At 44.3% G+C, this 13,680-nt stretch overlaps 1 protein-coding gene across 6 annotated transcripts in view; it reads left to right on the forward strand.

The window, feature by feature from the left end:
- RPH3AL (rabphilin 3A like (without C2 domains)) overlaps positions 1-13,680 on the forward strand; it is a 169,552-nt gene that overhangs the window by 67,711 nt on the left and 88,161 nt on the right. For 4 of the 6 annotated variants that reach the window (XM_072639913.1, XM_072639908.1, XM_072639907.1 and 1 more), the window contains one exon: positions 2,130-2,216. The exons of the other annotated variants lie outside the window; for them this stretch is intronic. In XM_072639913.1, coding sequence (XP_072496014.1) covers positions 2,130-2,216 — 87 coding nt within the window. The remainder of the gene's footprint in view (positions 1-2,129; positions 2,217-13,680) is intronic. 6 annotated transcript variants of the gene reach the window in all.

Here is a 13,680-nt window from a genome sequence, read left to right on the forward strand (position 1 = left end):
CTTGGAATCTGAGTTGGTGATGTTTCGCTCTTGGGGGCAGCTCGCAGTGCCTGTCACCCGCTCACAGGTTAAGTGACTGATTCATGCGCCCCCAGGGAGCCAAGATTGCAGTAACAAATGGCTCCCTCTCTTCCCTTGGATCCAGCAGCTCAGTGCACAGCAGACAGATGAACCTGTAGGATGTTCCCTGGGGAATGGGGTGGAGGGGTGGGGTGGGGGAGGAGCCTTTTTCTTTCTTTCTTTCTTTTTTTTTGGCAAAAAATCAGCATGAAATTAAACCACTTCACTGAAGGGGAAAGGAGCCTAGTAGACATTACAAGCTAACTGTGCTTCCTACTCCCAGCCTGATTGTGGTTCATACTCAGGCTAGAGTAGCCAAATAAGCCTGAGCCTTAGAAGCACAAGTCCTGTGTTCAAATCTCAGCTTCCCCATTTGTTCTATGCATGGAACCTTAGCCTTTCTGTTAAATGGGCAGTATTTATACTTGTCCTACCTAAGGAAAAGCACTGAGGAGGGGGAGGGGAAGAGTCCTGATTTGGATTCAGGTTCTATTACCTTTGCAGCAGAGTTGCAAAGGCATGCCTCTGGCTTTGGTAAATCACTTTGTGGGAGGCAAAAACTTGAAGTGGAAAGGAAGTTTGAGTACCTGAGTTCAAATCCCAGCCCTGCCATTTAGAACTTGTGTGACCTTGGTCAATGGGTTTTGCCTCTCTGGGCCTCAGTTTTCTTATCTGTAAAATGGGGTGTCTGTGTCAGACTAAGACTTCGGGCACTGGAAATCCTTTGCAGTCCGGCTCTGGACCACATTTCCAGGATTATTACATAGCAAACTTTTTCACAAACTCTACTTTTCAGCCAAACTGACCTGTTCACTGTTGCCTGTACATGACATTCCATCTCCCTTTTCCAGGCCTTTGCATAACCTGTTGCCTATGCCTGGAAAGCCCTCCTTCCTCCTCTCTAGCTTTCTTCAAATACAACTCAAATACCTTTCCCTATGCCAGGATTTCTTTAGTGCCCATCTCTGCATCTGCTAAGATCCTCTCCCTCATTTTTGTAAATATTTTTTTGTATTTATTTAGATATGTACATGCTGTTTCTCCAGATAGAATGCTGTGTCATTTCTTTCTTCGTGTCCCTAGTGCCCAGCACAGGGCTTGATACATCACTATCCTTTGGGCTCACAATTTCATTGGGGTAGGGAATACCCAGGGAGGAAATTCCCTCTACCTTTTTCTACAACTGTAGAGTCCAGAAAGTTGCCTGAGAAGGTACTGAGAAGTCATAGGATTGAGAAGTAGAAGGCACCATAGGGTTAGGGCAGCCCCCTCATTTGATGGATGAGGAAGGGAAATGACTTGCTCAAGGTCACCCAGGCAACAAATATCAGAGGTAAGATTTGAATCCATGTTTACTGACTCTAGAATTAATGCTTTTCCACTGTACTCCATTGGTCAAAAGTCACAGTCAGTATGTGTCAGAGATAAGATTTGAACTCAGGCCTTCCTGACTCCAAGGCTACCTCCCTACCACAATGCCTGACACATAGTAGGCCCTTAAAAAATCTTTCTTCATTGATTAAATGGCTTCCCACTCTGTCAAAAGAAGTTGATTGGACCAGAGCAGAATTGTCAAATAGAGACAAGGGGCCCAACCAAAATAAAATATACCTGGAAAAGATTTAACAAGATAAATGAATAAAAATATAATACAACACAGATAATGTGAAATTGGTGGTTTTCTAAAGTCCATATGTGGCCTGCAGAGATCCATTTCTATTTAACTTTGACACCCCAAGCCTAGATCATCCCTGAGGTCCCTTCTGGCTCTATATATTATGGTTCTGGGATTGAGGTCATTCGTTTGAAAGTCCTTCAGTATTCAGAAATCTGTACAGTGAATGATGGTGAGCCTTGTTGGCATTATGTAGTGGTATTATTATTAAGCAAACCAAAGACCTCCCACCCCTACCCCACAGTGTACAAAAGCAATTCTCTGATAAGATGGAGAGCCCAGAAAGTATTTACATTTCCACTATCTCTTCTCTCTCTCTTTCTCTCTCTCTCTCTCTCTCTCTCTCTCTCTCTCTCTCTCTCATTTCCTTCCTCCCTCCTTCTCCCTCTCATAGAAAGTCTGCACCAAATGTGGGATTGAGACATCCAGCAGTCAGAAGCGGACTCTGTGGTTGTGTAAGATTTGCAGTGAGCAGAGAGAGGTAGAGTATCCTGGGGGGTTCTGAGGGGCAGGGGACCTACTGTTTGCTCCTAGGGAGGGCCCTGACTAGGTGAAAGGGGTATGGGTGGGATAGGGGCTGGGCTTTCCCTCAAGTATTTGCCCAGGGATGGGTGAGAAGATCTGCACCATCAGAGCATTTCTAAATCAGGGAGCGGGTCAATGGGAACTGGAGCCACTGGCATTTCTTCCCAGCAACCTGGCTCCCTGGGTACTGCCCACCACCTGGGGTACCATCTACCTCCAACACAGTTACCCATCCTTCAATAAAAGATGCATTCATTATGGAAGGAGGGGGTCCATGTCAAGTGAGGAGCAGTTGAAGGAATGGGGTGGGAAAAGAATATGGGGCTGGGGGAGGGATGGAATGGGATGTGAGAACTGACTTCAAGTATTTAAGGGGTGGTCCCAAATTCAGAGGGCAGGACCAGAAGTTATGGGGGCTGAGGAGGAACAGAGGTCAATTTAGGCTTGATATTGGTGGGGAGCTTCCTGACAGAGAGAGTTCTCCCAAGTGGATTGGGCTGTGTCAGCAGGTGATTGGTTGAACATCTCCTTGGATGCTGAATGACCACCCACTGGGTATGTTAGAGTAGGGAATCCTTTTGTGTTTGAGTTGGACTCAGTGGACACAGAGGTTCTCCCCACCACCCCCATTCTCTAAATCTGTGATTCTGGTTATTAACTCAAGGAGCAGAGAAGAGGGATGGACAGATTGACTTGAGGTTTCTAGGCAGCCATGGCCTTAGGCCCAATGAATGACTCAGAGGAATTGCTTCTAGGGATGCCACATTGACTGAACCCTGATGACATTCCTCTCCCTAGGTCCAGAGGCATTATATGCTAGGGAGTGGACAGATCAGGCCCAGACACACATACCCACTCAGAGTACCTCAAGAACACACGTACTTCAGCTTCCCCAAAGGTGTCACCAAAAGAAGACCGATCAAGAAAATACATAAATAAACCTGAGAGACATGCCCAAGGGCCCCTTAGGAGGCCTGGCTCCTCTCTGCCCAGCCCTGCCCCAAAGCCTGCCTTGGCATCTCTCATTCTTCCAGGTGCAATTTTCTGCAGCCTGCAGGCTATTGTGCCTGGTTGTTATGAGAATGCACCAGCCATGTTCCTACTTCCTGCTCCTCTTCGGGATCCTGGCTACTCCAGCCAGCCTTGGAGATTCCAAAGTTCCCATCAGACGCTACCCTTCAGGACAGTTCCCCACAAACCACATTCACCTGCTGGTGTTCTTTTCCTCATGCTTAGTTTCCTTACCTGTAAAATGGGGATAAAAATAGCACTTACTTCCCAGAGTTGTTGTAAGAATTAAATGAGATCACATTTGTAGAGCAAGTTGCAAACCTTAAAGCCTTATGTAAATATGAGTTGTCATTATTATCATTTCTTTCTCTGTACCCCATCCCATAACTCACGGGCAGGTAGCATGGGGGCTGAGACAATAAGCTCCGCTTGGGGACTCCAGAACCTGAGGCCCCTAGGGCTGTGTCTTTGGCTCTCCAAGGCAGCAGGAGAGAGATGCAGTGGATAGAGTGCTGAGCTTGGAGTCAGTCCCCAGACACTCACTAGCTGTATGGCGCTGGCTAAGTCACCTCACCTCAGTAAGCAGTGCCTTAGTTCCTTCAGCTGTAAAAAACAAAACAAAACAAAAAAACAGGAATAGTAATAGCACTTACCTCCTGGAGTTGTTGTGAGGATCAAATGAGATCATATTTGTGAAGCACTTAGCATGGTGCATGGCACATAGTAGGTGCTTAATAAATGCTTGGTTTTTTCTTCCTTGTCTCTTTCCTTTTTTCCCTCTCCCCTCCTCCTTCCTCTCTTTCTCCCTCCCTTTTATTCCCTTTCTTCCTTCTTCCCTTCCTTCCTCCCTGTCTCCCTCCCCATCTCCCTCCCTTCCTATACCACTTAAGTCACTTGCTAGACTCCTCCACCCCAGGGGACCTGGCCTGCTGTGAAGTACAAAGTTGCCACATCCTTTTTATGATTGTAGCTGAGAGAATAATATTAATGATGCAATTTATGTGACACTTCAGAGTTTCCAAGCCCGCCCCCACACATTTTCCTTTTTTCCCCCTGAACAGTCACCAGGGCAGTGCCATAGTTTGGGGGATTTTGTCCTTGGGTCCTCAGCACCTGGGTTGACTAACTTATTATTGATCGATTGGACTAGGCCATCTCTGAGCCCTTTTAACTCTGGCTGCTGTGATTCAATAAACCAAACTCAGATTAACTGAGTAGTCCAGAGTCACACAGTGAATCAGTGGTCAGAACCAGGCCCTTCGATTTTACCTAAGATAAAATTACTGATATCACTTTCATTTTCAAGTATGTTCTCCTCTCCTCCCCAGCCCCACTCCTAATCAGAGAGAAACTTGCAAAATCTCATGGTCCAGATTTCCACAGCTCCACCAGCTTCCTTCCGGCTGACCATTGTTCCATTTAATATCCTGGTTCTTGGAAAAGAGTTTGTAATAAAGAAAAAAAATGAGACTAAAAGAGGGAGGAAAAGTCCGTTGCACACAACCAATGAAGATGAACTTTGTGGGTGTGTGCAGTTTTCTCATGGTGCTCACTTTTGTCACAAAGAGAAAAGCCTGAATTTTTTTTTTAGCTCTTTCTCAGGACCAGGCTTGGTCATCATCATTGGCTGGCAGTGTTTTTTGGTTATTTATTTTAGAACCAAGCTTTCTCTGCCTTGATTTTGCAGCCAGATATTTTCTCTTTACTACCATGTAACATGATTTAAGGAAAAGCTTCTAACAGAGTTATCCACAAGTGGAATAGGCTGCCTTGAGAGATAATGAGTTCACTGTTACTGAAAGGATCCAAGCAGAAGCTGGATGGCAATAAATAACAATTTTAACTATCCTTTATATAGCACTCTTGAACACTTGCTAAGCCCTCATAACAACTATGGGAGGTAGTAGGTGTTGTTGTTTTTCTCCATTGAGAAAACTTAAGCATGGAATGGTTAATGGTTTGCGCAGAGTCAGACCCCTGGTATCTGAGTCAGGATTTGAACCCAATTTTGAGTCCAAATTCTGCACTCAATCCACCGTACCACTTATGGTGTGTGTGTGTGTGTGTGTCCGTCCTTTGTTGCAGAAGACCATGCCATCAGAGAAATGATGACATGACTTGCACTTGACTTTGTTTTTTTGAGTGAGAGAGGACTGTACCATGTAGCCAATAAGTGAATAGTAGAATGGACTTTGGTCCAGTAATGGTGGTGCTGGATGACTTCTGAGGTCCTTTCTGACTCTTGAGATCCTGGGTGATTTTATGACACCCTGCAAAATATAAAGAAAATAAATTATATTACAATGCAATTTTCAAAATGTTTTTAAAAGCAAGTTCATACTCTAGGTTCAGAACTCCTGTTCTAATTAATCAAATGCCATAATATGGCATTTAAAGCTCTTCCCAGTATGGCTTCCTCCTCCCATCCTATGTTCTAAACACACTGGCTTACATACTGTACCTTCTAACTCTTCCTTCCATCTCCTGTCTCCTTGTGTTTGCCTTGGCTGTCCCCTATGCCTGGCATGCACTAACTCCCTCTTCCTCCTCGTGACCCAGAATCTATACCTTCCTCCAGGTTCCACCTCCCAGATGAAGCCTTTCCAACCCCTTCCCCAGACAAATGTAACTTCTTTGGGCCTCAGTTTCCTTCCTCTATAAAAATGAAAGGATTGAACTAAATGACTTCTGAGACCCATTCAGCTCTGCCCCTGAGGCTTTATACGTATGTCCTCATAATTTAATCTAATTTTGGACCTCCAGTTCTTAGCATGCACCTGATTCCACTTTGTTGTTTTTGAATCATTCAGTCACGTCCAACTCTTCATCTGGATTCAAACTAACTGGTCTTTGGCCAGGGAGCCCTGCTATCTGAGAGGCTGAGGCTGGTGGATTGCTTAAACTTTGCAGTTCTGAGCCCCTGGGAATGGAAGCCTCCATCCACCTAAGGGAGGGTGAGCTGACCCAGTTGGGAAACTCCTTTGCTGATCAGAGTGGGACCTGCCTGCAGATAGGCCGGGCACTTCCCGCCTGGGCAAGATAGGAAGACCCACTCTTTGTTAATCTTTTATAAGACCAGCCTTTAATGATAAATGGTGCCTCTCTATGATCAACCAGATTATGAAGAGTTGTATTGAAAAAGAGACTGGTTTAAAAATAAACTAAAAACGAATAAACCAATAAAAGCTAAAACAACTCCAAATAAATGCCCTTTGGTAGGTGGATTGACTCAATGTGCAATCCTATGAAATTCCTGGGAGACTGGGAATTTTTTTTTAACTTTTACATCTCTAGTGCTTAACTCACTGCCTTCCTCCCCAAGTAGGTGTTAAATAAATGCCCTTGGGATTAAATTGAAATTCTTTAGCTATAATTTTGCTTTCTCAGGTTCTCAAAGGTTTTTGCACTTCTAGAGTCCCCTTTTAAAATGCAAATAATTGGGAGAGAGATTAAAGCTTGAGCTGTTCTCCACTAACACCTTCGTGAGATTGATTAACAATAGGCAGAGAGCTCGAACTGAGGAGAGAGGATGCTAGGAGAGAGGCCTGAACAGGTGATTGGGAGAGACTGCTCTGCCTGCATCCACCTGCCATGCTGTCCCACCCTCCAGGCCATCCATGATGACTGAATATAACCCATAGAATTTCATAACAATAGCATCTCTATAGTGCCTACTATGTGCCAGACACTGTGCTAAACCCTTTATAAATATCATCTCATTTGATCCCTGGGAGGTAGATGCTATTTTGTTGTAGTGGTGAGGGGTGCTGTTGAATTATTTTCAGTCGTGTCCCACCCTTTGTGACCCCATTTGGGGTTTTCTTGGCAAAGATACTAGAGTGGTTCATCATTTCCTTCTCTGGCTCATTTTACAGATGAGGAAACTGGGGCAAACAGTCCTGACTCTAGGCCTGATGCTGTTGCTGCTTAGCTACCATTATTATCCCTGAAAAAAAATAAGGTGAACAGAGGTCAAGTGATTTGTCCAGTGTTCCATAGCTAATAAGTATCAAAGGCTGGATTTGAACTCAGGTCTTCCTGACTCTGGGTCTCACCTAGCTGCCCCCATATAATGTAAGAGTATAAGTTTCTTACAGGTAGTGACTGTTGGAGATTCCCTCTATGTGTGCCACATTTTGTAACTTATACTCTTAGAGAGCTGCCTGGGACAGTGAGAGGTTTAGTGACTTGCCCAGGGTCACGCAGTCAATATATGTTGGAGGTGAGACTTGAACCCATGCATTCCTGACTATGACCCAATCTCTATGCTACACCAGGCTTGGATCTTGCATATAATAGGCACTTAATAAATGCTTTTTTGGATGGATTGTATTGAGTGGCTGTCTACCCATGCTGAGAAAGAACATGATCTGCTTCTTACTCACCAGGTATACCTGTCTCTCATGATGTGCTAACGCCTTGAAAAAAAATCCAAACCAAAAAAAGTCAAGGGAGATGTAAAAGAAATTTTTGTAAATGCCAAGAACCTATTGGTGGGTGTCTTGCCACTGGTTTACCCTGTGCCTGGCTAATTTGGATTTGTACAGACCACAATGAGTTTGCTTTCTCAACTGGGGAGAGACAACGTCCCTTTTGTGCATGGGCGTTCCACTCTACTAAGCCTGACATATTGTGTGAGTCTGCTGCACATGGCTCAGTGATGTTGCGGCTGGTTGCATATTTGTGTGTATTGAAGCCAATCCATTCCTCTTGTCTACTTTCTTTTACATGACAGAGTAATTGGGTTTTTAAAAAAATCTAATAAAAAAGTAGAGATAACTCAACAGAAGAGAATGTTTTAAAATGTCAGATTCTAAGTACTACATGTGACTGTTTCTGTGATAAAAATTCAGAACTGTGACCCCCAGCAACAGTGTAGTCCTAAGTAGAAGGATTCAAATTTCTGATGAAAACCCTTATGATTCATCTGCCAAAGCCTCTTATCTCCCTTTCCTCTTGGCTCTTCAGTTCTGTCATCTCCTGGAGTAATTATGAGTATTCCCCACTCCCCTCTCCCCAAGCATCTCATGCTGCTGGAAGTCCCCAGGGTGGCCAGGTTGGCACTCAAGTCATCCTTCAGATACAGCATGAGTGAGACCCAGGCAAGTCCTCCACGCCTAGCTCTGTCTGGGAGCTTACATTGGTGAGCTTAGGATAGAGCTGTAACTCTGAAGGAATGGGCTCTGGATATGAACCTTGACTTTGATGCTTATTCCCTGTGTGACTTTGGCTAAGTCACTCAACCTTCTCCAGCCTCAGTTTGCTCATTTGTTAGATGAGTGAGGTAGGACTAGATCACTTGTGAGATTCCTTCTGGCTTCAGGGCTAGGATCTTATGAGCCTAATGAGGAAAGTCATTATTTAGGAGAGCCACATGTACACAGACCAGACTTGGGGCAAGTAGGAAACATACCATTGAGTACAAGATGGTGTCCTAGTGCAGGGGTAATAGTGCAGGACCTCTGCTGGAAAGGCAACCATGCTTCCTATTTTTACTAATGATTCTTGCCTTTTAAGAGTATGGTGTAATGTGGTACAGTGGGAAGGAAGCCAACATCTAATGTAGGAAGATCTGGGTTCAAGTCTTACCTCTAATACAAACTGACTGTGTGAACCTGGGCAAGTGTTAATGCCCCGGGAAATTCCAAGACTAGGAATTGCCGAGAAGGTTCCAACCAGCATTGGTATGGGGAGATTGTTCGTTGAGAGCTCCTTCTACTAGTGAAATTAGAGATCCATTCTTATCCCTAACACATTCTTTCTAGTTACTGTTGGTTTGGTTTTGTTTGGTTTTTTCTACTGAAAGACTTTGCGCTATTAGGATTCTCTAAATTTTGTACCCTGAGACAAAGGGCCAGTTGCCCTGCCCTAGTTATGATTTCGTTATTCATGCAGTTTTCTCCCCACCTTTCTCCCTTCATGTTTTTAGAGGAAGAATTGTGAGAACTGGTCTGCCACCAGTCTCAACAACTTTCATTTGTCTCTGAGGCCTTAATCTCCATTAACTAAAAAATAAAGCAAGGTAAGTTGTAAAGACACTGAATGAGTGAAAAAGCATTTATTCAGGGCTTACTCTGGAGCAGGCACTGGGCTAAATGCTGAGGATATGAACACAAGTAATCAAGACAATTCTAGCCCCACTTACATTCTAATAGAGAAAGACAGTATATGAAGAGGAGCAAGAAGTAAAGAGGGGAGGTACAAGCTCATTGGCATGAGTTGGAGGTGTCCATGGCCAGGAAGTGCACTGTGGGCTGAGAAGGGCTGGATTGGATGAAAGCTCATGAATCAGAGTTCGAGTGCCAGTGAGAGGAAGGGAAAGCCAGAGTACAGGTGGGCATGGATTGGACATGGCCATGAAGGTTATACAGCGAAGGATGACAAAGTCAATTGAAATCTAGAGTTTTCTGAAATTTACTTCTTTTACCAATTTTTGAAGTTTCTGACAAGTGCTGCTTAAAACCAAAGACTGCTCAGAGTAAGGCATCCTGACTGTGCCTAGAGACCAAGGGGGCAAAAGATTTGTGATGAAGGATGAAGAAAGATTTGCAAGTAATTGAAAGGCATGGCAGAAAATGTGTAGTTAGACTTTCCTTTGCCTTTCAAGTTTAGGTTAGGAGTTGGGGGCATCCATTCTTTAAGATTAAGGGAAGAAGGACTGGCCAGTTGTTATAGAATGAGCTCATTCCTGATGTCTCTTCTTTTCTCACCTACCATGTGCCAGGCACTGTGCTAAGTGGTAGGGGTATAAAGAAAAGGTAAAAGACAATCCCTGTCCTCAAGCTACTCACAGTTTAACGGGGGAGACGGCTTGCAAACTATGTACAAACAAGATACAGACAGGATAGACTGGGGATGAGCACAGAGGAGAGAGAAGACACTAGAGTTAAGCAGAATCAGAAATGGCTTCCTTTAAAAGGTGGTATTTTATCTGGTCTTGAAGGAAGCCTGGAAAGCTAAGAGGTAGAGATGAGATAAAGAGGGATAGCATTCCAGGCACAGGAGACAGCCAGTGACGTCGTTGGAGATGGAGTGTCATGTGTACGGACCAGCGAGGAGGTCAGGGTCACTGAATGGCAGAGCTGAAGCTCCATTGTGAAATTTGCTAGCTCTGGACCCCCAGTCCAGGGAAAGTAGGAGGAGTTTATATGTGTATGAGGGAAGTTAGTCGAAAGGACCACTGGAAAGATGCACAGGTGTGAGTGCTGGCCAGCTCCTACCCCAGAAAGGTTCCCATGACTCCTCAAATGGAGTGCTTCCTTTGTCCCAGAAGGGATAAAGCCAGGGCCCTTTCCAAAGGGACTAGAGGCACAAAAAGGACAAACCACAGTATTTGAAAGGAACTCTAGATCATCAGCCCCTGACTTACTTCTTTTGTAAGCTCAGAATCTTGTATTTTCTTAAAGTGTGACGATGATGCTTCCAACCCATCTTCAGTCACTCAGGTCCTTTGAGCTGTTGTTTTCCCATAGTAGTGCTAGGGGATGGGCAGTGCCAAGCTCACTCTTTCACTAGGCTTTCTTTTCTATAGGACTGGTCCGTGTTAGGGGTACTGTCTAGGGCCACAGGGACAGCTTGAGACTAACTGATCCCCCCACAGAAACTGAACCCATGATCAGCTAGCTAGTTAGCCAGCTAGTTAGTTAGATCAGCCAGTTAGGCAGCTGGGCTAACCAGCCATGGACAAAGGTACATATGAAACATAAATGCAAGTGATAGACTCTGATCTAGATGCCCTCAGCCCAGGGATGAAAAACTTGTGGCCTTGAGTCCACATTAAGCCCTCTAGGTCCTTTGACTGATTCCAAACTTCACAGAATAAATCTCCTTAATAAAAGGATTTGTTCTGTGAAGTTTGGATTCAGTCAAAGGGCTGCACTTGAGGACTTAGAGGGCCACATGTGGCCTCGAGGCCTTAAGTTCCCCACCCCTGTCCTAGTCATTCTCATCTATACTTAGCTAATATAGCATGGGGAGTGTGCTACATATGGGAAGCCCTTGTTTAAGTGAGTGCAGGTTTTGAGATCAGCTCCTCTGCCATCTTACCTGTGTGACCTTTGGAAAATCATTTAGCATCTTGTGCCTCAGAACATCAGTTTCATCTCTTGTCAAATGCATGGGTTGGATTCCAAATGAGAGATTCCAGCCTCTAGTTCTGAAGCATATTATAATTTCAGTCGATAGTAAGATCCTCAGGGATAGCAGCCCGTTTCATCTTTGTTTTTGTACCTCCTGTACCCAATGAAGGACCTGGTATATATATTGTAGGCACTTAGTAGGTGCTTGTTGATTAATTACTTGAGAAACCTATGCTGTAGGGGGTTACTGAGTGGTTGTAGTGCATAGAATGCGCTGAATTTGGCTTCAGCAAGAACTATATGACTCTGGACAAGTCACCTAACCTCTTTCAACCTCAGTTTCCTCATCTATAAAATGGGGATCCTTATAGCACTGAACAGGGTCATTGTAAGGGTCAAGTGAGATAGTAATAATACTAATAATTAATATTTATATAGCACATTTAAGTTTACAAAGAACTTAGAGATTTGGCAAACCTTAAAGGAATATTAAAAATACCAGCTATTATTTTAAAAAAATACTATGGTATTATGGTATGGTATTATAATAATACTATGGTATTATTCATGATGCTATGATCAATGGAAGTGATTGGAGTAATGAGATGGAATTAGTTCTGGAAGATTCCATGGAGCAGCTGAATCTGGGATGAGATTTCAAAGGCATTTGGGTTTTTTTCCTCTGTGAAGTTGATTGACCCCACAGGCCAATCCGGAGATGTGGCTAGATGGTTATTCATATGACAAAGACCCTAGGGTTTTTGATGATGTTGAAATTCAACATGATTCATCAGTGGGACTCAGCAGCTGAGAAAGGCCACGTAAGCTGAGACCTCATCGATAGACTCACAGCATCCAAGATATGAGACGGTGGTTCTGTCTGTCCTCGGGGCAGACCACATCTGGAATAGTTGAGTCTAAGCCTGGGGGGCCGCATCTGTGACAAATTAGAGCAGACCTAGAGGAGGTTAACCAAGGATGCTGGAGGACTTAGAAAGCAGTTCCTTGTGGGTAGGGATTATCTCATTCTTTGTGCAGTATATCCAGTGCCGGACACACAAGACTTTGCTTAATGTATGTTGAGCGAGAGCATTTGGAACAGACAGAGTGGGACCAACTTTGTCCTCATGGTATCAAGCCTGTGAAGGAGGGAGGGTGCTTGCTTTGGTGGAGAGGTTAAGAAGGATGTTCCAGGTGGCAAAGATGGCAGAGAGGAGACTCTTAGCTAGAAGAGATGAAAGATATTTATTTAATGGCTCCTTTGTGCAAAGCTCTGTGCTACCTACTAGGGAAGATGCCAGAGTTTAGCTAAGGTACCTCCCCTTCCCTCACAGCACTTACCATCCAATAATAGGGAGCCATGCAGATAATTGTACTACCCAGTATTACATGATAATGACTTGGAGGGTGGGGATGGGAACAAGCCTTATAATTAAGCACCTTCTATGTACCAGGCTCTGTGCTTTATAACCATTCTCTCATTTTATCCTCATCACAACAACCCTGTGAGGTAGGTTCTATTATCCCCCATTTTACTATTGAGGAAACTGAGGCAGACAGAGGTCAAGTGACTTGCTCAGGGTCAAATAGCTAGTAAGTTTGTCTGCACTTGAACTCAGGTCTTCCTGACACTAGGCCCAGTGCTCTATCCATTGCACCACTTGGTTCTTCCTATGGAGGGCCAAAACAAAGTGCACTGTGAATTTGAGGCAGAAGGCTGTTGCTGAGGTATCAGGGGAGACTTCCTGGAAGAAGCATCATTTCATGGGGAAACAAGATTCAGAGCTGGAAGGAACCTTGGAGATCACCTGCTCTAACCCCCTCATTTTATAATAGAAGATCACAAACCCAGTGAAGGTTGAAAAGTGACTTATCCCAAGTCGCACAGCAAATAGGAGAATCAGAATTTGAACCCAGCACTCTTTACCCTTCACCATGATGTCCTAATTTGAGTTGGGCTTTAAGAGATGGGTAGGAAATTCATCAGGCATAGAGAGGAAAGGAAGAGCATGTCAGGAGGAGGGAATAGTCTGAAAAAAGGCATGGAAATGGGAAAATGCTGCTGCTTCCTTTTTCCTCCAAATTCTGGTAGAAAATGTACCTACCTGGCTGCCATTTGGAACATCTCAAATGGAGCTGTAACTGAGTTAGTGGTTTGTGGTTTTGCCTACTCGACAGCTGTGTGTGCACTCGGAGGACAGAGACATCTTCTTCTGTGACCCCCATGGTAGCTGGTGGAGTGTCCTATGCCCTGTAGGTGTTCACTGAATGGGTGGTGGTTAGTTTGTCAGATGAGAAATTATAGGAAAAGAAAGTTCTTTGCTGAATTTA

The sequence above is a fragment of the Notamacropus eugenii genome, chromosome 2, assembly GCF_028372415.1.
Source record: "Notamacropus eugenii isolate mMacEug1 chromosome 2, mMacEug1.pri_v2, whole genome shotgun sequence".
Lineage (NCBI taxonomy): Eukaryota > Metazoa > Chordata > Mammalia > Diprotodontia > Macropodidae > Notamacropus > Notamacropus eugenii.